The following is a 24,843-nucleotide window of genomic DNA, read 5'->3' on the forward strand; positions in this document are numbered from 1 at the left end:
TTTGCTGGATGAAATATATTAATTCCTGATAAAATAAGTTTGTTAGTGCACAGCTCTGCTCATACGCATGTGAATGAGTGTACGTTTGTGTGTAGCCTATACACGAAAGTACAATCTGCATTGAGGCTTCTCGCTTCGGGAATCCCGGTCTGTGATTGGACGCTGCCTCGGCAGTGCCGCTGCTCATTTGCATAAAGTTCAGATTTTTCAACTTCAAATTGACGCGCTGCTCCGGCTGCTCCCGCCGCCTCTGCTGCTCTTGTTGCTCCCGCTCACTCTTGAAGCGCGCTTTCATAGAAAATGAATGGCAGCCGGCTGCCTATGACGCCCGTGACGCTTTCAGTGTGAATGCAGACTGCACAGCCCTCAGTCAGCATGTTAAGCATGTTAAATGACAGGTCAACTAGAAGAAGCCTAGTCTCAAGGTATGACCAATATGTCAACGGATGACAGGTGAGACCAAAGTGGAGGAGCTTTGGGAAATCTACCAGCAAATCTACAAAGGAATAGTTAAGATCAAAGCGTCAGTGTGGAGGGATTCAAATGAGATGATAAGAGAGCGGTGCAACAAGAAAGTCTTGAGCCTCAATAAAATGAGGCAAAGTTGGAAAGAAATGTGTGTGTGAAAATAAAATGAAAAAATCTTTCTTGATGATTTTCCAGAAGAAACTCATTCTATCTGCAAGCTGTCGCATCTTGCTTCTGTAATTTGGCCGAATGTCAGATATCATATTCTGCTGTTCAGCTGAAGTTGTATTTATAAACCTTAGAATAAACCTTAAAGCTCAGAATTGAAAAATAGTGAAAGTTTACACTACCCCTTTGCACATAAAAAAGAAATGCAAGAACTTCTTTAAGTACAAGTACTAGCGGGTTACAGCACTAAGGAAGCTCCGCCCATTCAGGCCTTATGCTTAAACGAAAGACTGAATACAGAGAAAAGGACCCAAATGTTATACTGCAAAGGAAAGTCTGATATTCCTAAATCTATTCTAAAATGGACTGCATTTTAAGCACAATATCTCTGCCAATGGGGTAACAAAAAAATATTCTTGACTAGAATTCTTACAAGTAGCAAAATAATCTAAAATACTCTTCTGAAACAAAAGCATTTCAACCAAAGACTTTAATGTCATTCATTTTATGCCCATGGTGCATTATTCAGACAAAACACTGCATTTTAAACATTTACCTGAACATCATATTAAAACAGTTTAGCCTGTCATGTCCTTTGAATCTATATGTGAGGCTTAAGAACGATAAAATGCTGCATATTTGTGGAAATGATATAGAACATAAAGCAAGTAGAGTCTTTATTTGTGTCCTTATTTATTAAAACCCAAGACTAGAAATGTAATTAGTGAGACTGATTTCTTGCTCTCTCACAATTTTACCATACAACTCACCGGCAGTGTTTCTAAAGTGTGTTGTTGGCAGCGTTCTTCCTTGCCTCTTTTGAGCTATTTTACACGATTCCATAATCCAGATAAACCGGAATCAGGATTTTTGTACAGATTTCTGCACAGATCCAAAACAGCTTTAGCTGCATACCGCTCGAGATGTGTTTTGAACATCCATGATGAGATACATCAGTTCAATAAACCCAGCAATACACGCGCTCCAAGCCTTTTGACATTTAGATGATGCGGCCACTGAAGGTTGCAGCTGTCTGATGGTCCAATAGATTTACAGTTTGATAGCAGGGTGTGACATTTTCTGAACTACAGTCACGGATGATTTATTGCATTATACTCATGTTTTTAATTCATTTCGGATCCAAGTGTTCTTAATATATCCCAATCTAGCACCCATCCCCTTACATCATAATGTTATTAAGAAAATATACATCAAGTAGAAGGAGGACGATGTCAAAACGGAATTTAACTCCAAACATTCTTGAACCCATAAAATTAAATGTAATGCAATCGCATTAATTAAAAGCGATAGGCCTCGATTTTCCTTGATAATTATAAAGCATTATGGGATCAGTATAATTCTCTTTTGTACAGCAAAGAAAATGTATGAAAATGAGTCTAGATTTTAAATGTCATCTAGCGTAAGCCTGAACAGAAAACACTCCTGTTATCTGTAATTACCAAGTGACTGCCTCTGCACTTCATCAGCTTTATTCTGACCCTTGAACGTGATGTTCTGTGAGAAAAAAAAAATTGTAAGATTTTGAATATCTAGAGCTGGCAGATTTAGCAAAAGTGTCCTAAGCGGTGATGGGTTCAGAACATGCATTTAATCCAGGAGCTCGTCCCTGACAGACGCCGCGCGCTTGCCATCAGTCTGTACGGCATTTTAAACGAGATTTTCTGAAAGTTAAAGGTTGAAAAGAAGCGAGCTGATGAAACAAGATTAGAAGCCTTTTTTCAACGCATCTTATTTGAAAAGCTTTCACAAACACAGCCAATGTGTGAAGAGAGTTTGGTACCCACGAAAGTTTAATGCTGACAGGGTTGCCGTGTTATGTTATGAAAAAGCTGATGCCTAAATTTACATAATGCAGTCTCTTTAAGCTGGAAAAATGACTTGACTTGCTCTGAAAGAAGTGTGTCTACTCCCCGTACTGTCCCAATACTACCTGAATGTGCAGTTCCTGCAGCATGTTGCAAAAACAGAGAAACTATCTGCCACAACTTCCCACCTGCTTCAATTAAAAAGATTAGTTATTCGGCTCAGATCAATAAAACGACTTATGGGCAGTCCAAGAAATATAAAAAGCAAGCAACCCGGATGCTGTGAACTGTACAAGGAATTTAACTTTCTGCTTTTTGTAAATGACTTCCATTGCAACAATCTTGGTTGTTTTCTTTGAATGAGAAGGTGTGTTTTTGGTCTGTACTTAGTCTTAAAGTGTCTTAAAAATATAGTACCAATATTTGCATCTCTCCAGGCTTGACATGTAAGCCCAAACATGGGTCATATTGAAGCATAGTGGTCTTAACTTCCCCCTCAGGACAAAGCTGCATCAGTGAATACACACTCACACTTGGTGCTCTTGTCAGAATATTCCTATGAAGGAGCTGAGCACCACAGCTTTTGATTGTCACCTTTTAATGTATCATTCAAGGAAAACATAATCTTTTTAACTTAAACTGTAAATTATATGAAGTAAACTGAACAGCTGCACCTCTCCACAGCCATTCAGGAAGTTCTGATTCCGTTTGTTAGAGGCAGCTAAAGCAGTAAAGCATTGTGTTTTGAAGGCTGAACAAAAGTTGCGAAGAACCATCGCTGTGTCGAATGATCGATTATTATTTTATTGTGCAGTTAATGCTTCATACTGATGCCTTTTTTAAACATTTGAAACAAAGCCATGCTGTGATTTATGTAGTCACATTATTACAACATTACAGCTAACCATAAAGGTTTTATATGTCAAAAGCTGAAATGAAAGTTATCACGAGCGTATGAAAAACAAAAAGCTGGGAAATTAAATACACATTTCCAAATGAATGATGCGTTTATTTGGGTAAAAAAACATGACATCCTCTTCTTTCATTTACATCTCTTAAATGTCCTTTCATCAGCTTTTTGGGCTTTATATCTCAGTAGTCATGGATAATCATGCAGAAAGTATGCAGAGCTCAGAACAAAGACCTTTTGTCCCTAATAGATAATCACGTCTTACCAGGTTTTGCTGACACAGCCAGTAGAATTGCTGGAATTTCTGAGACATGAGCAGCTGAGCACTCCCCACCGCACTTCGGATTTTACCTAGAACTGCAACACACACAGCTTATCTGTACAACAGACACAGTAACACACTTAAGTGTACGTCAAGACATCACAACCTTAAATTGGACTCCCAGGTTTGAGCAAAAACACTCACTGTCCTCTGACAGATCGTTCTCCTCAGCTTCTGCCTCCATCTCTTTACACCAGCCCTCCATCCTCTTGGTCTCGGTGTGGAGCAGCTGCATGAACCAGCTCCCATCCCTCCGGAGGGAAGGGGACACCCTCCCCGTCTCACCTGGTGAGGTGGCACTCTCCCGAGAGGAGGGGGGTTCTAGCTGCCACGTGCTCTCGCTGATCGTCTCTCGAGGACTGGGGGGCTCAGCGGGGGTGCGGTAATCCTCGCGGTAGCTGAAGAGGCCCTGCGTGCGAACGGTACGCACCGCTCCGTATTGGGTGGGTGTGCTGGGCTCCGAGTGACGCTGGAAGCCCCCCCCAAACTGCAGGCCCTTGTCCTCCATCGTCGGAAAGCCCTCCAGCTCCAAGTCAGCCTGCACAGCTGCGGTCACACTGTTGGAGCGTTTGAACCTTCCCTTTCTGAGCAAGCACAGAGTTGAAAGGCGTGGATGAATATAAGCGAAATGAAGAACAAAAGCAGTAACAACAGGGCCATCATTCATAACCATGAGGCCAGAACATCAAAGACCGAATTTTGAAATGGGGTTAAAATCGAAGAGCCATTAACTCACCCTTTCTTGTCATCCTCTACCTGGGTCCCAACTGAGTGGTACTCGCGTGAGCCTCTGCTTTCAGACTCAGAGTCTGTGGCTGCTTCCACCTAATGTGAAGAAGGAACGCAAACCATGTCAAGCTTCGTGCCCTCATCAATCAGACTCATAAACAGCTGATCTTACCTATTCATTTTTGTACCCGCTTTTATACATATTTTTTAAAAATCATTGTATTTATCACGCACTTAACGGGGGACTTATATTTTTTATCTCTCTTTCTCTCGTATTTTATCTATGCTATGGTTTTACAGCATCTAAGTCCAGCAGTATTTGTGATTGCCCAATGTATGTTGCTTTATATTGATTGTTTGGTTTGTTTCTGTACTGTCCTGTTGCATATGTTATCTGTACACGCACTGGTGCTGATGCTTTTCCACAAATGAAGTTCCTAACGGATAAATAAAGTTATTTATTTTATTATTTATTATTAAACCAACAACAATTCTCATTACACATGCAGTCACCCTCCTGTACGTCTACTGGGTTGGAATCTAACTTTAGGTTGTTTGGCAGACAGAAAACATTGTGCGATGTATGCGCGCTAGAAAGCCTAAAAGACTGAAAAGGTTGGCTGCAGTGCAGTTTAAGTTTGTATAGAAATGAATCCCAAGAATGGAGCAGGGTAGGTAACGCCATACACAACGGAGTACACATTACTTTTGTGTTTGGGCTTGACAAAAACTGACAAAAAACATTTTCAGAGTCTTTGTGATGGAAATGAGTAAACTATCTAGAAATGAAAGCTGAAGACATCAAAATGTAGAATTTATACATAATTTCCCCTTTTAATAACACTTGTCAAGTCATCATTTGGAGCTTTTGCAACAGATTTGACACATTTTGCTGAATACTTGCTGCTGCTTCTCTTCACCTCAACAATGATGCTTGGGCATCTTTCTCACTAGTGAAGAAACGTTATGCATCTGAGTTGGTGCAGCGGGGGATTGAACCACTGAGCCATCAGCCTCGTACTACTGTCCGAACCAACTGGTATCGGACCCTTTATCTTGGTATTTGGGTATTAAAATCACTTTGTCTGGTGCCTCAAATTCTTAATGTGAAAATATTGTGTTGTGTTTGCAGCCTGTTGCACGGCACCCAAATTGTTTAACAACAAATAAATCAAACTATGGAGCAGTGGTTCCCAAACTGTGTGCCGCAGCACACTGGTGTGCCTTGAGGCAAGTCCAAGTGTGCCGTGGGATTTTGTGACAACCATAGCCTACTGCAATATAGTATACAACTAGACAAAAATAATTATTTTAATTTACTATATACTACTTTGAATGCACTCATTCCATAATACAGAGGCAAACTCTTTATCTAAAAACTATTTTAAAAAATCCTCCTGAAATGGGTGTGTTTGATGAAGCCCAATTTGATAAAGTTTAAATATTTTTGTCAAGTATTTTGTTAATAAATATTTCATGAGTAGAATAGTTGTCTTTGTCATATCTTATTTGGCATTAGTAAATAATAAACTTAACAGATAAACAGATGATATTAGTGATAACACGTGTTATAAGGCTATTTTGCACAATAGATGTGCCTTGAAATTTTTATTTGTCCTTTGGTGTGCCTTGGGCACAGAAAGTTTGGGAACCACTGCTATAGAGCTCTAAAATACTCATTAAGTACCTAATTAATGCAACCAGGAAGACATTTAGTATTCGTGTAGATTGGTATTTAAAAAAATGCCAGAAAATCGTATTATTAGTGAATACAAGGGGTAATTGCTGATGCAGGACTGCATACAGGCTCTGAGACTTTTCCTCGCTGCCTGAACTATTCCCTGGAGCCTCATCTTTTAAGGGCTGTAGGAAAAACTTGTCCGCATCACCCCTTTTGTTATGCTCTTCCTTCATTTTCCTCTTGTTCCTCTGTTTGCTCATCTCTGTTTAATTTCTGTCTTTTACATCTCTCTTTGTCAAGCGTTCACATTCATTTCCTGACGGCTTATTGTCAGGGCCTTCTTCTCTCTAAGCTGACTGAAGCTGCTCTTTGTGCTTTTTTTAAATGTCATTTCAGTCTGTCGACTTTGCTGCCCTGTTATTTCATTTCTATTTTATTCTAATTTTTACTTTGACAGCCTGATAGTTCCGACTGCAGATTGAGAGAGACAGTCATTGTTTGGCGAAAATGTGCTTTTCTTTACCCGTTGCTCACATTAACTTTTCCAGTTCAATATCTATTGCCTATATGCAAAGAAAGCTACTAGAGTAGTGGTTCCCAAACTTTTTCTTTTTATCTTAGTGATCTCAGCGCTGAGGTGGACATCGGCCGGCTCTGCTTCAGCAGCCGCTGGTGCGCCAGAATAAGTGCTCAGAACTTGTGTGTATTTTATTTCAGTATGTTCAATTCTTCAGAAAATATAAAACACATATTTAGGAAAAGACAGGGAATGACAGACCTGTAGATGTTGTTTACATAAAGTTATTCTCATAATAAAACCCCTAACTGTCCGTGAGACCGCCTGGTGGTTCTAGTGCCAAATAAAAAAAACAAACAACAAGGATTCAAGGAAAATTTATTGTCATTCGCTTTAACTTTTGCATGAGGTGGAACGAAATTGCCTACGCGCGGCCCCGGACATCCAAACATTTTAACAAGTAATAAAATAATAAAAATAATATAAAGAAGAAAAAAAGTAATAGTAGAAGTAATAAAATGTAAAAGAGTGCAACAGCCTGAGCATCAATATGGAGTGTATATATAATATATGGAGTGTAGACATAATAAATTATAATTATAGCAGCAAAAATGAAGGCTTGATGACCGTGACAGTGTTGGTAAGGTGTCAGTAAAGTGTCCGTATAGTGATTAGAGCTACAGTGGCAATTTTGTGTCCATTTGTGTTGAAGAGTCTTACAGCTTCTGGAATTAAGCTGTTTCTCTGGTGGTTTTAAAATTGATGCTCCTCAACCTCCTGCCTGAGGTGAGCGAGACAAAAAGTGTGTGTGCTGGGTGAGTGAGGTCCTTTATGATGCAGGTGGCCTCTTTTCCTGCATCTGGAGGTGGATGGTGGGAAAGCTGGATCCGACGGTTCTCTGTGCAGCCTTCACCACCCTCTGCAGGGCTTTCCTCCCTGCTGCAGTGCAGTTTCTGTACCGCGCGATGATGCCGGACCACAGAGCACATCCATCGAAGGATGTGAGGACGGAGCTCCCAAGTTCCTCAACCGCCTCAGCAGAGGTGGGTAGTAACGAGTTACATTTACCCGGTTACATTTACTTGAGTAAGTTTTGGGAAATGTTGTACTTTTAGGAGTAGTTTTGAATCACTATACTTTTTACTTTTACTTGAGTAGATTTGTGAAGAAGAAACTGTTACTCTTACTCCGCTACATTAGGAACGTTGAGCTCATCACCGACTGATTCTTTGGGAAAAATGTTTGTTTTTGCATGTTTTGTCACATATACACAGACTCAAACACACACAGAATTTCTATGAGTTCATGGGCTTGTTCTAGTTTTGCCTGCGGAGCCTGGTTAAAAAAGAAAAGTGCAAAGGCTTGAAATTTTGTGCTACTTGTGCTTAATTTATTTTTTTATTCTGTTATTATTTTATTATGTATTAAAGTACTTGAATTTACTTCAAGATTATTTTAATTTAAGCTATTTTTTATTTTTCATTAATTTTAATTTATTTTATTATTTTATTGATTTAATTTGCCTGAAGATGATTATTTTGTACTTTTGTCTGTTTGAATGGTTGTGTTAAAAAAATAAATCAGACGTTACTCAAGAGTTACTCAGTACTCGAGTAGTTTTTTCACCAAGTACTTTTTTACTTTTACTCAAGTAATTATTTGGATGACTACTTTTTACTTCTACTTGAGTCATATTACTCTGAAGTAACAGTACTTTTACTTGAGTACAATTTTTGGCTACTCTACCCAGCTCTGCGCCTCAGGAAGTAGAGCCCCTGGTGTGCCCTTCTGACAAGACTGGTAGTGTTGTTGTTCCAGGTGAGGTTGTTATTTAGGTGTAAGCCCAGGTAATTGTAGCTGGCTACTACTTCCACCGCAGATCCTATTTATGCAGAGACTGATTTTCCTGCACCAGTCCTCCAAATGTCCCACCTCCTGCCGGTAGCCAGACTCATCGTTGTTTGTGATGCATCCAACCACCGCTGTGTCGTCCGCAAACTTCACAATATGACAGCCTGGAAGGTTAGGTGAGCAGTCATATGTAAGTAGTGTGAACAGGAGAGGACTGAGCACACAGTCCTGAGGGGAGCCAGTGCTGAGGACTATGGGAGATGAGGAGACATTGTGGATCCTCACAGACTGAGGCCTGTTGGTCAGAAAGTCCAGAACCCAGTTACAGAGAGAGGAGCTCAGTCCAAGAGTCAAAAGTTTGTTAAAGGAGCATGAGGCTCCTTTTAAGAAATGAGACTCATTAGCGCCACCCTTCGCCACGACGGCATTCGGGGGTACTGCAGCCAACAGCGAAGCCCGGCACGGGAGAACGGGGAGAACGCGCATGCAGCGTCATGTGACGTCACATCCGCAGGACAGCGCAGGAAATTCGGGCCCGCAATTGCAGCACATTTTGCAGCACACAGCCTGTTCAAGGCAACGGAGAGATACGAGAGGGCTCATTCGTTTTGGTTTGGAACGCTTCATCTGACATTATTACTAGAAAACTTAAAACGTATACACATTTTTTTTCATAAATCCTGCCTCAATCCTGCCTCATGCTCCTTTAATTAGGGTCTGAGGGATTAAATGCAGATGTGAAGTCCACAAAGAGCAAACGGACCTACAGTAGGAACCTTTCCACTCCAGGTGAGTGAGAGAAGTGTGAACCACAGAAGAGATGGCGTCCTCTGTGGATCGGTTCTTGCGGTAGGCGTACTGGTGTAGGTCCTCTGTGACATTGATGGTGGCTCTGATGTGGGCCACGATCAGTCTCTTCAGGCCTTTTGTGACGATCAGCGTGAGGGCTACTGGCGGTCTTTATGCAGGTGGGGGCAGCTGCCTGGATGAGAGAGGAGTTAAAATTGTCTGCCGGACCTCAGAGAGCTGGTCAGCTCAGTTCCTCATCACCCACCCAGGGATGTTGTCTGGGCTGGCAGCTTCGCGGGGGTTAATCCTCCCGAGGGTCCACCTCACTTCAGCTGAGGGTTTCTTCTCCTGGTCGAGGGGAGAATCTAGTGCTGGGCAGGGACGTGTTAGGCCTGGTATATATACTTGCTAGGGCTGTTCGATTTTGCCCAAAAATAAAATCTCGATTTTTTTCTCTCAAAATCCGATTTTCGATTACGATTATTTTGTGAATTGACAAAAGGCAAAGAAATGATTTCAAATATGCTGTTTTTTATTGAACATTTGCCCCATTGGGCTTTAAGTGCAAACTTTGCTCTTATTAAACCAAAAATGAATGAATAAAGTGCAAAACTCTGTAAAATAAGTTGAAAAAAAGTTTTAAAAAATATAATAAAATATAAAGTTTTATCTCTGAAAAAAAAAAATCATACAGTAAGTTATATTTCCAATTAAATAAAACAAGACATTTTCTAATTAAACTAAACTGGGTCTTTGCATGCTAAATAATAATGCAACCCATGAAGGAGGTAGAGGTGTGTAATGTCAGTCATTACATTTGATATTCACATTTGCAAGTTTTTTGCAAGGAACACGAGCCGGTCTACCGCATCTGGCTTGAGGGATGCCCAGTGGCATGTTACAACGCCCCCTCCTACACTAAAGAGCCTCTCCTATGGGGCACTTGTCGCAGGTATTGAGAGGCATTTCCATCAATCATTAATTTGTGTGCAGACAAGGTAAAAAAAAAAAAAAAAAAAAGTGAAAAATCGATTTTACGATTTTCACGTTTTAACATCGTTCTAATTACATAATCGCGATTATGATTCAAAATCGATTAATCGAACAGCCCTAATACTTGCTGTTGGTGCTTGCGTTCACGTCCGTTCGCGTGCACCACCAACCGCAACGTCGCTTGCGTAGTACGCGAGGAGAGCGCGTCGTACAGGCGGTGACCAATAGGGGGCAGTAAGCAGAGCAACAGTTGGAAAAGTGAATATTTAGTAGTAGCGGTAGTAGCAGCAGTAGTAGCAGTAGCAGATTAGAACAACAAACAAGTTTACATGACAACATTGGATGATGTAGGAGATTATAACATTACTTTTGTTGCAATCTCGGCAAAGGAAACGGCGCCAGCGACCTCTGCCTTGTCACTTGTGGCCAGCTGGTATCTGACCGGGACCAGTGCCACTCGTGGCCACAGCAAGAACTGCAGGTCGCGTACGCGTTCAGTGTCTTTTTTAAGAACGTGCACGTCGACGCGCCAAATGAACGCGTGGCGGCCATGATGCGGCGTACGCGGTCTGAACTTCAAGTATATCTCAGACATTAGGGTCCTGGAAGCGGGCATAGAACCCGTTGAGAGCCTGAGGCAGAGAAGAGTCCCTAGGGCATTGTGTATCTCTGGTGTTGTAGTCTTAATAAATTCCTGGGAAGAGAACTGTCCCTGAATCTTCTGTGCATATGTGGCTTTGCTTCTCTTAACGCCTGCAGTCAGTTCTCTCCTAGCCCTCCGGAGCAAATGATATTGTACCTGTGATGGTAGTGCCCCCCCTACGGGGGCGCGGCCCCCACTTTGGGAACCACTGTACTATAGCATGGTTACGTTAGTTTTAGTTGGCATATAAATGATTGCATATTGATGCAATGAATATCCCTACATCTTCCATTCCTTAGGTAATGACAACACCATTGGACACACCAGTAACCTAGTGACAGCATCAGCACAGATGTGGAAACTGAGAACATCAGCAAAATAGATGAAGGAAGCCACGGCCGGCTTTCATCCAACGCACTCAAACACCGCCAATGACTGCGTTTAAGGTTAATATCTATGACTGCTCTTCCACCCCCCCACGCAACATCATTATAGCGCCAATTAAAATAGTTTGCTCAGTATGAATCAGCCCCGTTGTGTTTCTAGATTAGAAAGGCAGCAAAAGTGCAGAAAAAAAGGCTTTAAAGTGTTCCCTAAGGGAGGAACCAGAGAAAGTTAAAACAACACAAGGTTGCATAAGTCAATACAGGGAAAGGGTAATTCAGGGTAATTACACCACTAGTGGTAGGTGAAGCAATAATATGATGAGGAGGTCCACGGCTGCTGTCGGTGATTAATCAATATTTTACAAGTTCAAAGAGGTGCTTACGGTAGCAGAATACACATCATTTTCCCATACCAGTGTTTTCTGTCCATAACTCCTATCATGTTTGGAATGTGGCTGTTTCGTGTTCAGTGTGGATGGTTGGAAAGCATCACGACAAAAAAAAACTGCAATGTTTGGCAAGAAATAAGTGAAGAGGCTGGCTTGCCATGTAGCCTGTTAGTAGGATTGATATTTATTAGTGAGATAGTGATTTCATAAACAACGCAGCATGAGACATATTTAGTGATAAAAATAAGTATAAAACCTTGTGGCTGGACAGGGCTAGAAAGAACTATGGGTCTTGGTGTTTGTGTGTGCAGCAAAGGTGCCACAGTTTTGACAAAAACTGAATTTGTGTGTTTGTGAGTTAAGTTGTAAGTTGGTGTCCTACAATCCTCCTTTAATATTTCCTAAATTAGCAATTCATTTTTTTTGCTGTTGCATTTTAATGGAGGTGTTGTGTGAATTCGCCAATTATTCAACTTGAGGGAGGAATTACTGATTCTCTGTGATCATTATGATAACGAGCAGGATTTATTTTGCAGAAAAATGTTTGAGAAATTAAGAAATTATGACCCCAATTAAATTAGTTATGACCATTTTTTTTAATTATACAGCTGCAAGTCTGAATGCTCTTATACCTACCATGCCACAGGGGATGATGTTCAATTTTAAGGTTGTAAATGAATGGATTCAACTTAAACGGCCTGAGCAAAACTCTGCGGTCATTCACATTCATACAGATAAACAATTCAAAAGTGGTGGCGGAGTGAAATGAGCTTATATTGTACATCCACTGGGGACAGCTTTTTTTTTTTTTCTTTTAGGTTTTTCTAAACATTTTTTATTTAAAAAACCAGCACTGTAATCTAAAGTGCCCTCGTGGATTTTTACACATAAGAATTCAGCCAATTTCAAAGCCAATGCAATCTTCAGCTGCCGTCACTCACAGAGACACAAATGCACACATTTTCTTCAGTTAACCTAAATTCACCCACATCTTCTGTCAGACTGGGAATAACAGCGGCCTTTCCTACGCCGTGGATACATCAGTCAATGTGCATTTAAAGAAATGAATGAGCAAAAAGAGTGAAAAGACCTGCACTACTTTGGAATGATTGTGCCATGATGGTGCATTGTCAGTCAGAGAGGTTTTGATGTTACAGTTTTGCTTTAAAAAAAAAAAAGAAGAAATTACCACTCATTAGCATGATTATGCCATCCAAACATTCCCACAAGACTGACTCTAACCCAAACTAACAGGAAGCAGAAAGTGTGATGACTGTTAGTCTGTGTGTGAGAAGGAGATATTGAGCGTCTTAGAGAGAAAGCAGAGCACCACTGGGAGGAGGATGGGGTGAGAGTGTGAGTGAGGATGTCTTATGTTTTAAATAGATAATTGAGTAAACCAGTCAGGGGAAAAATGTTGGCGACAGAATAAGCAAATGAATAAATACACCGGCGAGGTTTTGCATGTAAGCGAGTGGACCCGTGTGCTTGTATGAGCCAGGAAATGAATACAGCCGAGCCGGGCGCCTGTGAAGCCTTCATTTACATTCAGCTGATTTCTCTCCTAAAAACAACTATGAAAAAGAGAACTTTACACGCATCAGTAATAACTGCAGACGGCCCCGGTGTAAATATATTACTGACACGCGCTTTCATTTGAGAAACCAGATTATTTCTGCTCTTTTGTTAAAGTGAGTTTCTTCAAGCCTGATTAAAAATCTAATTTTCATCACACTATGAATATTTCTTCAGTTTTTACTGCCAGAGAAGAAAAACAGAAGCACACTTAGTTGGACACACACAAATTTACCCTTGAGAGCAATACTGATATGTGTAGTAAAGACATAGAGCATAAATGAAGGTAGCTGATCTGCTAATTCATTTGAGAAACACCAGTATACCAGCAACGTTGTCTATGTTAATGCATAATACAGATCCAAAAATACACACAATGATTTATATGTTATTAAACTAGCACACTCCCAAATATAGTCAGAGTAAAGGTTATTCAGTGCCCACTTCAGATCTGGGAAATTAACGTAATTTGTGGTGGCTGCAGTTTTTTATTGAAGTGTGAACCAGGCCTATCAATGCGTCTTGTGGAGTTTGAGTTGCCTTTCTGATAGGTAAAAAATGCAGGTAAAACCTGGAAAAAAAAGGCAGACCCCCTTAAGGTTAAAATCTTCAATGCAATGAAGGCCTGAAAGCAACCTCCAGCCATGGACTTTGTTAATATCATTAAGATATTGAGTTGTACTTGATTTATTTCGTTAAAAAGAGAACATGACGGTTAAATTCAAACGGCCTTTTAAAAATGGTGCCATTCCTCTTTCAAATGTTTCAAAGGATTTAAAGAAAATTTGTTGAGTGGATTGTCGAGCACCAACGCACGTGTATATGCATAGATTCATGTGCGTGAAAGAGAACTAAAATTGAGCTGGAACACAAGGGAAACATAAACAGAGGATGTGGACAATAAGGGAATAATAATGATAAAGAAGGATGAGAAACTAAGTTACTAGGTGAACCCCAAAAATACAAAAAAAAAAATGTATATACGAGAATTTTTTTCAAAAACAAAACCAAAGCAAATGGAATAATGTTTTTTGGCAAAAAAACAAGAAGGTTCCTGATTCAAATTCCAGCACGGTTCCAGGTAAACCCGCCAGACAGGACCCTCTTCCCAGCCCCTTCAGGTGGTGTATCTCCATTACACTGTAGCGCCACAAAAGAAGTTTAGACTGAAAAAATAGAACAGGGGACCACTAGGTGGAAGTAAAGTGAAATTTTTGAAATTTTCACAAACGGCCAGCAGCATCAAACCAGACGAAAAAGAAGAATGCAGCAAAAGAATAAAGAGAAAAAAACTTAAAAACAATGGATATTACTTGTGTTTTTTTTGTAAACATAGAATGCGGTTGTAGCGATTGAGATAAAAAGAAATGCCCCGCCAAACCTCTACATTGGCACAATATGCCAACAAGACCTGAACCGACTCCCTGTTCCAGCTATCGTTTTTCTTGTAACCTCCATCTTCAGCAAAGTGTCTCTGGGCCAAACGGTTCTAATGAGTTGTGCTTACATGATTATGTTTAACGTGAGAGTGTTGAACGTTATTTAGAAATCACCATTAGCAGAGACCCCCCCGCCCCGCCAGGAGGTTCCTGTTGGCCAACCTGAGTACCTTTCATACTACAGGGACTTGTAAATGGAGAGAAGCGCCAATGATCCAGCCCCAAAAACCCACCATGGAACTCCTGCTAATATAAACTCCCTTCTGTGTGGAGTTTGCATGTTCTCAATATGCTTGTGTGGACTTTCTCCAGGTACTCAGGAACCCTCCCACAGTCCAAAAGATCATTTCAGATATATACAGTACATTGCCTTTCACCTGAAGAGAGCTGGGATGGGCTCCAGCAGGCCCCTGTGAAAATAAATCTAACACTTATTTAGCTATTTTCTTCAAATGCCACATTGTTTGGTATGTTTTTGTGTCAAATGTGTTTTCTTCAGAGTTATGTTTTCTGTTCTGTGGTTGGGATTTTGAATTGTCATTGTGCTTTTACTCATTTATTTTCTTGTGAAATATTGCTTGTTTTTTTTAATATTGTGTTTTCAGTTTTGTTGTGTATTCTGAAAGCTTTTCTCTCTGAAATAATGTTTTTGTGAAGTGCTACATTTATTATGCAACCTTGTGTAGTTTAAAATCTCATTGTACAGTTTCGATGATGGTTTTGTCGCTGTGTTTTGGGAAAATTCTTTCTCTAACAATTTGTTGTACTGTTTTTCTCCATAATTTCATTGTATTTTCACCGCTTCCATCAACAACGGCATGTTTTAAGTGCTCACTTATGGTTAGCTCAGTTTGCTGCACGCCATGGAGCATAAATGCTACGAAAAAAGTTATATACATTACTCATTCCAGGCTCATGATGCCCTCCATGACAGCTGATGCGGAAAATGTAACCGCAGCATTTGCCAGACATTATGCAAATCCTTATTTTTTGAATCAGTGCATTTAGTCATCACTGGAGTACTTTCATCCGACACGCGACATGCCAGCCGCTGTCAAACCAGCAGCCTTATCCCTGATGACATGTGACAGACTGCTTCACACTGCTCGGTGAAGAACAGCGTGTCAGTAAACGTGTCACATTCCAGTAAATCAACTGTATGTTTCAGGTACATGACATTCTGTATCATTTCCAGAAACTGCAGATCTCTTTCTCTTCACACCAGAGCACAGTTGACATCGTAGTTACAAAGTTGTGCAACCAAACCGAGTGACGTCATGTTGAAATCTGCTCATTTTGTACCTTAGAGCTGTGGGAACTTAGGGACGACCCTCTATGGTAATATTTTCAGTTAAATCCTCACAATCAGACCACAAATGAGACCCAGGAAGATTTGGAGAATTTTGGTTACAAATCCCACTTGAGATCATACAAAGTGGGAGATGGACAGAAAAAACTGGACAAGACAAGGACACGGATAAGAAAACTAAGGGAAACATCAGTGGATTTAGAAACAAAAGAGAGAGCTGAATGAACCATCTAGTGAACTACCATTCACCAAAACCTGCTCCAGCATGAGTTGAATCTTAATTAATGGGTTGCAGTGAGATGACTCACTCTTGCTATTTTTAGCCGCTGAGGGGAACTGAGGTACTGTTTCTCCACTGGATATGTGTGTGATATTATTCTGTAGTATTATATAACTGCATATATTTGAAATGTGAACACTAAAGTAGTTTCTTGTTACGAGGGGGAGGCAAACACTCATCCGGAGACTAACCTGTATCCCTATCGAAGATCGAGGTGTTTTCAAGTATTCCTCAGCCTTGGACACCAGAACGGCCTTGTCGCACGTGAGCACCGAGGTGTGAGAGTCGGTGGATGGGTGTCTCTTCCCGGCCATGACTCCGGCCGCCTCCATGGCTATACTCACGGCCTTGGCGCTGTCCAGGCTCTCGGTGGAGTTATAGTGGGTCCTACCTGGGCCCAGCCCCAGGCTGAGGCCGTCAGGGGCCCACATCCCGCCACGAGAGTGTCTCTCGTCGTGGTAGGCGTCCTGAGTGGACTCAGTACTGCTCTGGGCCGTGATGGAGATGAGGGGCTTGGAGGTGGTACGGGGCGGGACCGGAGGAGGGGTCTTCTTGTAGCTCGGGGTGTAAGTGATGGCTAGAAAAGATGGAGAGGCATAAAAAGAATTTATGTCCAATTTATCTGATAAAAGCCAGAATAATCTCAGCCACCTCCTACCTTATGATTACCTTAGAAGAAGTATACGATAAATCCTTACGACTGTAATAAATGTAAGCAATGGATACAGATGAAAACGTATTTAGAGCTCCGTTAAACGTTTAGAACAGATTTGGGACTTACTCAGAAATAAAGGTATATTTATGTTTCCTGACAGAAGTGGAGCCTGGTGTTGTCTGTCACATTAAAAGAATAATGTGTAATTTTAAGACTTGGTGATTAAGATGATCGGTACAGGTTATACTGCAGAGTTTGAAGTAAGGCATTTTCTGCAGTTCACCTGTGGCAATGGACTGGTACAGATGTCTTTTACATAAAGCAATAATTTAAAGCAAAAAGTCTGAAAATGGAGTTAAGAAGTTGAACTTTGACAGAGAGAAAGACTTAATCGTCACATACCTTATATATACATTTCCTGCTAAGTACTATGTATTACTGTCAATAAAACCAGACTACCATCGGTGGGAACTTTCATTTTTTGCATAGCAGCCCTGGGGTTGGCTGGGGGGTCCGAGGTGGGGGAGACTGTGAAAATGGAGGCGCAAGTCCATGTTCAACAGCTAACATCTTTAGCATCCATTAGCAGTGCTTGTGTCATTACCTTTATTACCAGAAGGGGAAGACAAAAGCTACTCACTATAGGTTTCAGTTATATGTTTTTTCCTATTAATAACATTGCTTTCCATCCAAATGTATCAGATATATTTACGTAAAATGTGATGTAATCCTCTATTTTTCTGCTAGTATTATGCCCAATACCAATACACCCACTACTTTCTACCACTAGCCCTCCCTCACTACCACTACCCCTAAAAAAGAAGCCACAGATTTTAGGGCACTTGAAATCTTCCCAGGGCCCTGTCCCAATACTCCCACTACTCCTAATCAGGTAGCTGTTTTAATTTCCACTGTAGCGCTGTTAATATGCCACTTTATTAAGTTTTAATATTTTTTCAGGCGTAAAAGTAACCGTTAAGATCCCCAACCTGGGCTCAGTTTATCCAAATAACGCCTGTTAAGAAATTTTCTCCAATGTTTTCGGCGATGATAAGTCCGGGGTGCAGCAGCAGCAGATCACGTACAGACGTGATCGCCGGGTCAACCTGCGCCGTCACCCGGGGAGAAACCTGCAGCTCTGTTGAGAATTACCTCTGGCTGAATTTTTTTTTTTGATTCAGTCCGCAAATGACGACGAAAAGCATTCTGGGAAATTTTTCTGGCCCTAGTTCAGCTAGTGAGCATCTGAAAACCTTCGATCCGTAGGGACCGATTCATAGCCACTACACTCGTTTTCTCCACTACCCCTAGGTGGAAAGAGGAATTGGGACACCACTACCCTCACGGGAACGCGCAAAATTTAGGGGTAGGACTGAAAACTAGGGGTAGTGGGAGTATTGGGACAGGGCCTATATCAGGTTCACTGAGATAAGTGAGAGGTGGAACCAGCTTTCCAGCACTGAGGAAGCCAAACAAAGGGTAGTGCCAGTCAAACCTATAACAATAATAATGATAATAATTTATAGTTATTATAATAATAAATCATTTTATGGAAAACATGATGCTCTATAAGATAACAGTGGAGAACCGATACATATGATCCAACTAAACGCTCTTAAAGCTGATCTAATAGCAGCTCTTTACTTCACTGAACTCTTTGATTTTGGCTTCTGCAGTTAAATTTTATCATTTAATCAATTTAAGTGATAATACATGTGTTTAAATGGTGGATACATAAAATTCTACCTCCAGCTGGACACAGACACAACCAGACCTACAGTATATCCTTAAAGCTGCACTCTCACTCTCTGTCGTTTATTATTTCCTTGTACTGGTTTGTGAATAACTCCAGTGCTGTTAATGTATCAGTCAGATGGTGAAGCTACATGATACAAGGCATGCACATATGTAGACACTCGCCAAACCTGCTTTTATTACCTTTAAGGCAGAAGTATAGCACCAATATGAGCTACTCGGGTTCAAAAGCATTTATCTGACAATTTCATAATTCCAGCATGGTACCATATATACTAGGAGAAAGAAAAAATACCCCAAACTTGATGAGGTTGATTTTATATCTGAACTTAGTGCTTTAAGCTTCCAGCTTAACAACTTTTAAAGTGGTATTTTGCACCTCTCTGAATAGAAACACCTCTTACTTTCAACACTCAGATGAAAGAAAGAATAGCTGGACATTTCATAAATATACAGCATATTTTAAAGAAATCAAAACGACGACTGAGTAAGAGAACATATCAAAGCCTTTTTTATATCTGAGTCCCGTCTGACACGGAAGTCCAGGGATGTATTAAACAGCTCTCGTGTAAGGAGCACCTTTATCAAGGAAGGCTGACAACTCAGCCTCCGACTCTGTCCATCTCCTGACAAAAAGAAGACAGGTCATTTTCTTTCAAGTGCAAATGAGAAGATGGACAATCCAAAGAGAGAAGACTGGGGAATGGGTCACAAACACCTTTTCTATGTACGGTCACGTAAACTCCACTGATGTAACAAGACATAAAAGGAAAAAAAAACACCATCAGATGCTTACTAAACCCTAAAATACTTAACGACATATGTCATATAACTTTATCATTAATTATTTGACAAAGATTATAGTAAAATGCAAAAGAAATGAAAAGCTAAACACACCTCACCCTGCAACAGCTTATAGAGCCACCTGTAACTGATATAACTTAAAGTTATTGATTTCTGCATGATGTTAACAGTCTCACATCATTCTGGAAGAAACTCGACCCACTCTTATTTAATATATTGCTTTAGTTTATTGATGCTGTTTTCCCCCAGGCCTTCTATAGAAGTGCTTGGAATGATTGTCCCGTTGCACGACTCACTGTTGTACTTTAGCTGCTAGACAGATGGCTTTGCATCTAACTGCTCAATACGTTTGTACACAGAGGCGTTAGCGGTCAACATAATGACTGGATGGTTCCGGTGTCCTGGACTGTAAAAAAAGCCCAAATCATCACTCCACTCAGGTGTTTGTGCTGATTAGCTGTGCTTTGGTTTTTAAATGTGACACTGTTCATTATGGCCAAACGTCTTCGCTTTGGCCCTTGGAAGGCTCTCCCTAGGCCGGGGGTCAGCAACCCGCGGCTCTAGAGCCGCATGCGGCTCTTTAGCGCCGCCCTAGTGGCTCCCTGGAGCTTTTTCAAAAATGTTTGACCTTTTTTTTCCTTTTTTTCTTCTTCTTTTTTTCTTCCTTTTTTTCTTCTTTTTTCCTTTTTTTCTCTTTTTTTTCTTCTTTTTTCCTTTCCTTTTTAATCTCGACATTTTGACTTTTTTCTCGAAATTTGGACTTTTTTCTCGACATTTCAACTTTTTTCTCAACATTTCGACTTTTTTCCCGAAATTTTGACTATTTCCTCGACATTTCGACTTTTTTCTCGACATTTCGACTTTTTTCTCAAAATTGTACTTCAACATTAATCTCGACATTTCGACTTTTTTCTCGAAGTGCATAATGACAAAAAAAATCTTCCCCCAGTTATAACTAATATAGATACATGCAGCATGTGTTGCCTTCATTCTAAGGCTGATACAAGACTTTTCCTTTTTTGCGGCTGCAGACATATTTTCTTTTTTGTGTTTTTGGTCCAATATGGCTCTTTCAACATTTTGGGTTGCCGACCCCTGCCCTAGGCGAATGGGTCCTGGAGGATGGGCCAGACCAAGAGTGGTTCAAATAGTCTCAAATGGAAAAGAAAAATAAAGCGTCCCTCCACCTAAGTGTGGGTTGTCAGGGTCTCGCACTTGAAATGTCCCCTCTCTTATGGGGGAAAGAATCTTAGGTAGTTAGTGAGGTTGGGAAGTACTGCACAGATATAGTTGGGTTCCTGTCAATGCACAGCATGGGCTCTGGAACCATTGTCCTCGAGGGAGGCTGGAGCTGGTTCCTCTCTGGAGTTGCTCACAGTGAGAGTTGGTAATGATGGTGTTACCTGGAAAGGTTTGTCCGGGAGGAACAGCCTCTCCGATTTGAACCCTAGTGGGGTTCTGTCTATGGACAGATTGGTGCAATCATATGACATTCAGACAAAGAGAAGAGCTGAGCTATCAAGTGATCACTACCTGGTGGTGAGTTGAATCAGATAATGGGGGAGGACGTCCTGCAGTTCTGATTGACCCAAACATCTGGCCGAGGGGCCTGTGAGAAAGAGCTTCAACTCCCATCTTAGACAGAACTTCAGGGCACATTCATATATCTAATTTTAAGACCCAATAAGGACCAAAAGATTTTCTTTTATACCCTTTTAGAAATGAGAGAAGTTGTCCTATCTTTTCATGACAACGGTAGTATGACTAGTGTATTCACCGTCAGCTCACACCCCCATCATCAAGGTTTGTGCGCTTGCATTTGTATTTCAAACACAATGTGTTACTTTCTCGATGTTGTGTTGAACAGGTTACAAGACAGCATAAAGGTCTTTGAACAAGCTGAATTAGTGAGTTAATGCGTACTAATTGTGTTAGTCTAAATGCTGAGTAATACAGTCACTTTGGAGAAAGAATTGTGACTTCCCTTTGCATGACTCGCAGGTTAAAAATGGCTCCTCTTTGATCTTCCTGTTGAATCATGTCCTTGGAAAGAGTCATCCTTTCCTCACTGATTCAACGTTGTAATCATTATCCACCCACACAGTCACATACACACGCATGAAACAAACAAACAAAAAAAAACAACATATATTTTCACCCACTTTTCCTGCCTGTCCCATTTCATTTTTAATTATTTTACATTTTTCTCTGCCACTCTTCAAGCATACATTCACTGACAATGGGTTAATATTGTGAATGGACAGCAGTGTGAGTCATTAACAGCTTGGAGCAGAACAGACTTCACATATCAGACATCTCTCTATATATAAACACAGCCAAAAACAGGCGTGGGGGGGAAAAAAGGCCAAAAGGTGATTTAGGGGTTGAGGAGAAGCCCTGGGTAAAAAATCTTACAATACATGGTACTTTTTTCACGCTGAAAAAAGAAAAAATATCTGTTCGAGAGAGCAGTCTGTTTACTCTATAATTGCAGTATTCAGGCTCGAGTTTAATTGCAGTGACATGCTATTAATTCTGTCCTAGAGCTTTTAGGGGGTTGCACGGAACTCATTAGGACTCAAAATAGGTCAGATTGAGTGCCATGAGGCCATCTCTAGTTGTTTTGTTGTGATGTAAGCATTCGTAAGACCGAAACGCAGAGTTCAACACATCTTGCATTTTTGTCAAGGAATATTAGAACCTACATCTCTACCTTAAAGGGGTGTTCATCCCTTGGATCTGAAGATCCAGGCACACGCTCAGCTTTGACCAAGAGCATAAAACACAACTTGTGCTTTACATGTTTCAGCCTGCAAGCTTCCCTCAATGCATCACATGAAGATAAAAAAACAAGTACACCCTTTTTCATTTTTATGTTTATAGATATCAGCACACGATAAAATTATTATCTGTTCTATATGTGGTCTTAAACTAGGCAATCATAAAAAATAACTAAATAGATTACACTGTGACATTATTGAGTTACCAAAACTAAGACTTAATGCAGACAGAGTATGTGCCCTTCACTGCTTCTGAGGGAATTGACTATGCAGCCTGTTAATCAAATGCACTTAACTTATTAATCCATAAGTTAGCGCCTTTCTCAGTTCTGGCCCACAAGTAGCACTTCCCTGCATGTTTTATGCGTTTCCCTGCTCGAGCAGAGATAGCTCAAATGACGGGTTCATTGACAGACCTCTGCAGACCTTGATACCATGCAAAAGATGTGATCCATTCATCTGAACCATGTGTTTGCACAGGGAAAGACCTAAAATGAATCCCCATGGGAGCAATAAATCAAAAGCATGCAGCAGGACTAACGCTTTCCACTTTTCAGAGAATAATACAGGATCAAACACTTGCTGAGGACATTTTTCTGTGTTTCAAAAACACCGAAAATTCAGGGCTTTGCTGGTAAACTCGAAGCTCATAACCAGATGATGTCATGGTTTCTCCATGGGTTTCTTTGCCTATGATCATGTTTTATATTTATAAAAAAGAGGCACCTGTCATACAAGTCTGCTGAGAGTTGACACTCTCCTTGTCTCTCAGTGTCTTTCTCCTTGATTAGAATTATCTCTCCAAAGGAAATGCAACATTTTGTTTTCCCGCAGGCTTTTAAGGTTATGTAAAGGACTTGGATGGAGGGAGGGGAAGATGGATGGTGAAGTGCTGCAGACAGAAGCAATGCAAAAATATCCAATAAAGGATAACAAAAAGTAGACTGGATGAGTCATTACTCAAACTTACCAAACCCTCCCTGATGGATTGTGAAACTTTAAAAGCATTGAGTACAGTGATTAATCACTGAGCACAAAGGAATTCCTTGAATCAAAAGATTGCCAATATTGTCATTACATGGCTAGGTCTTCGCGAGTTCAGACGTCTCAGACGCTGTTCTATTGTTAGTGAAAACCACACTGTCAAGTCCGTGTATAAATAAAGGCCCTGCAGATGCTCGAGGAGGCATCCCTCCCGCTTCATGTCACCAGTTAGATGCATGTCACTATGTTCTTTCCTCAACCTTTGTGAAAACAAATTGGCATCTTGTCAAATAGATCACTTGAGATCCCAGCGGGGGCTTACAGCATTCATAGTAGTGTGTGAGGACGTGTTTGAGTGATATTACAGATGTCAGGATGGAGGAATGTAAGAAAGCAGGCTCAAGAAAATGATGAAATCATAAATATGCCAGGTGACAGCAGAGAGAGCACTCTCAACAATTACGTCTGTCAAGACTAGAGTGACTCTTAGTCAAAAAGCCTGTGCTTTATAGTCGACTGATGAGCATGTGTAGTGGAGCCACTTTCTCTTCTAGTCAATCTAGCTATAATAAAAAAAGTTCCCTAAGAATTAATGAATAACAAGTAGGCTAAAATAACTCATTTCTTCAAAGAAAGAAGTCTTTTTGGGGTGATGAGTCTTATCTGCGCTATAAACTCACAGCGTGTTACACCACACTGATTTGTTCTTCATTATTTATACAGAAGCCATTAATAATGCTCACGTTCTTTGAATGTTTAAGCATCTGCAGATCCTGGGCATCATTCAAAGAAAAAACTAATTCTCTATTCTGTACCCTTATATTCACAACAACTACCCACAGGACAGCTCATGTCACAGTGAAATAATTTCTTGCACTCTTAAAAAAAAAATGAAACGACAGCGAAACAGCCTCAAGTACTCGGTTTACCTGGGGTTGGCTGAGGACTCCAATCGATGCTGCAGGTGGAGGGGAAGCAGAACTGGATCCCTGAAAACAAGGGAGTGGGGGGTGACATTCAGACGAGTGGGCTTATTTGCCCAAACACACAGTAGGAAACCTGACATAATTACAAAAGACATACTCATATTGGCTCTGGGAAGACTGTCCAGGCTAAGAAGATCACCCTGGAACTGCATACTTTTTCTTTGGGAAGTTGAAAACCTGACTATACAAAACTCCCACACTGGAGTGGTAAAATTGACTTTTACATTTAAAAACATAAAGATATATAGCCTCATGAATATACAGTATCTGCAACGTTTCTTTTTTCTGCCCTGTAATGCTATTTTAATGTCTATTATTATAATGCACATTTTTTTAAGAAAGATGAGCTCACGCATTTATGGTGAAGCTCTATGGGAAATGACGAACAAAATACTAAGGAAAAAAAAACAAACCTGGAGGAGACTTTCTTTGCAGTACACTTTATGTTAAAAAAAAGAAGAAAACTCAGATTCAGCCAATTAAGAAAAGTCTCCTAAAGTGGTGCATGCATATATTAAAGAGGACACAAGGAAAAATAATTTTCAGTAGCTCACTTATGTTAGAGATCCTCTTGTTTGAGTGCACTTTATTAGAGCACAGACTC

General features: G+C 40.6%; 1 protein-coding gene across 2 annotated transcripts in view; it reads right to left on the reverse strand.

Moving 5' to 3' along the window:
• dlgap2a (discs, large (Drosophila) homolog-associated protein 2a) overlaps positions 1–24,843 on the reverse strand; it is a 164,311-nt gene that overhangs the window by 3,968 nt on the left and 135,500 nt on the right. For both annotated transcript variants that reach the window (XM_061743414.1, XM_061743413.1), the window contains 5 exons: positions 24,183–24,242; positions 16,467–16,852; positions 4,431–4,519; positions 3,839–4,278; positions 3,638–3,729 (listed from right to left, as the gene is read on the reverse strand). In XM_061743414.1, coding sequence (XP_061599398.1) covers positions 3,638–3,729; positions 3,839–4,278; positions 4,431–4,519; positions 16,467–16,852; positions 24,183–24,242 — 1,067 coding nt within the window. The remainder of the gene's footprint in view (positions 1–3,637; positions 3,730–3,838; positions 4,279–4,430; positions 4,520–16,466; positions 16,853–24,182; positions 24,243–24,843) is intronic.

This window comes from Cololabis saira, chromosome 16, assembly GCF_033807715.1.
Source record: "Cololabis saira isolate AMF1-May2022 chromosome 16, fColSai1.1, whole genome shotgun sequence".
Taxonomy (NCBI): domain Eukaryota; kingdom Metazoa; phylum Chordata; class Actinopteri; order Beloniformes; family Belonidae; genus Cololabis; species Cololabis saira.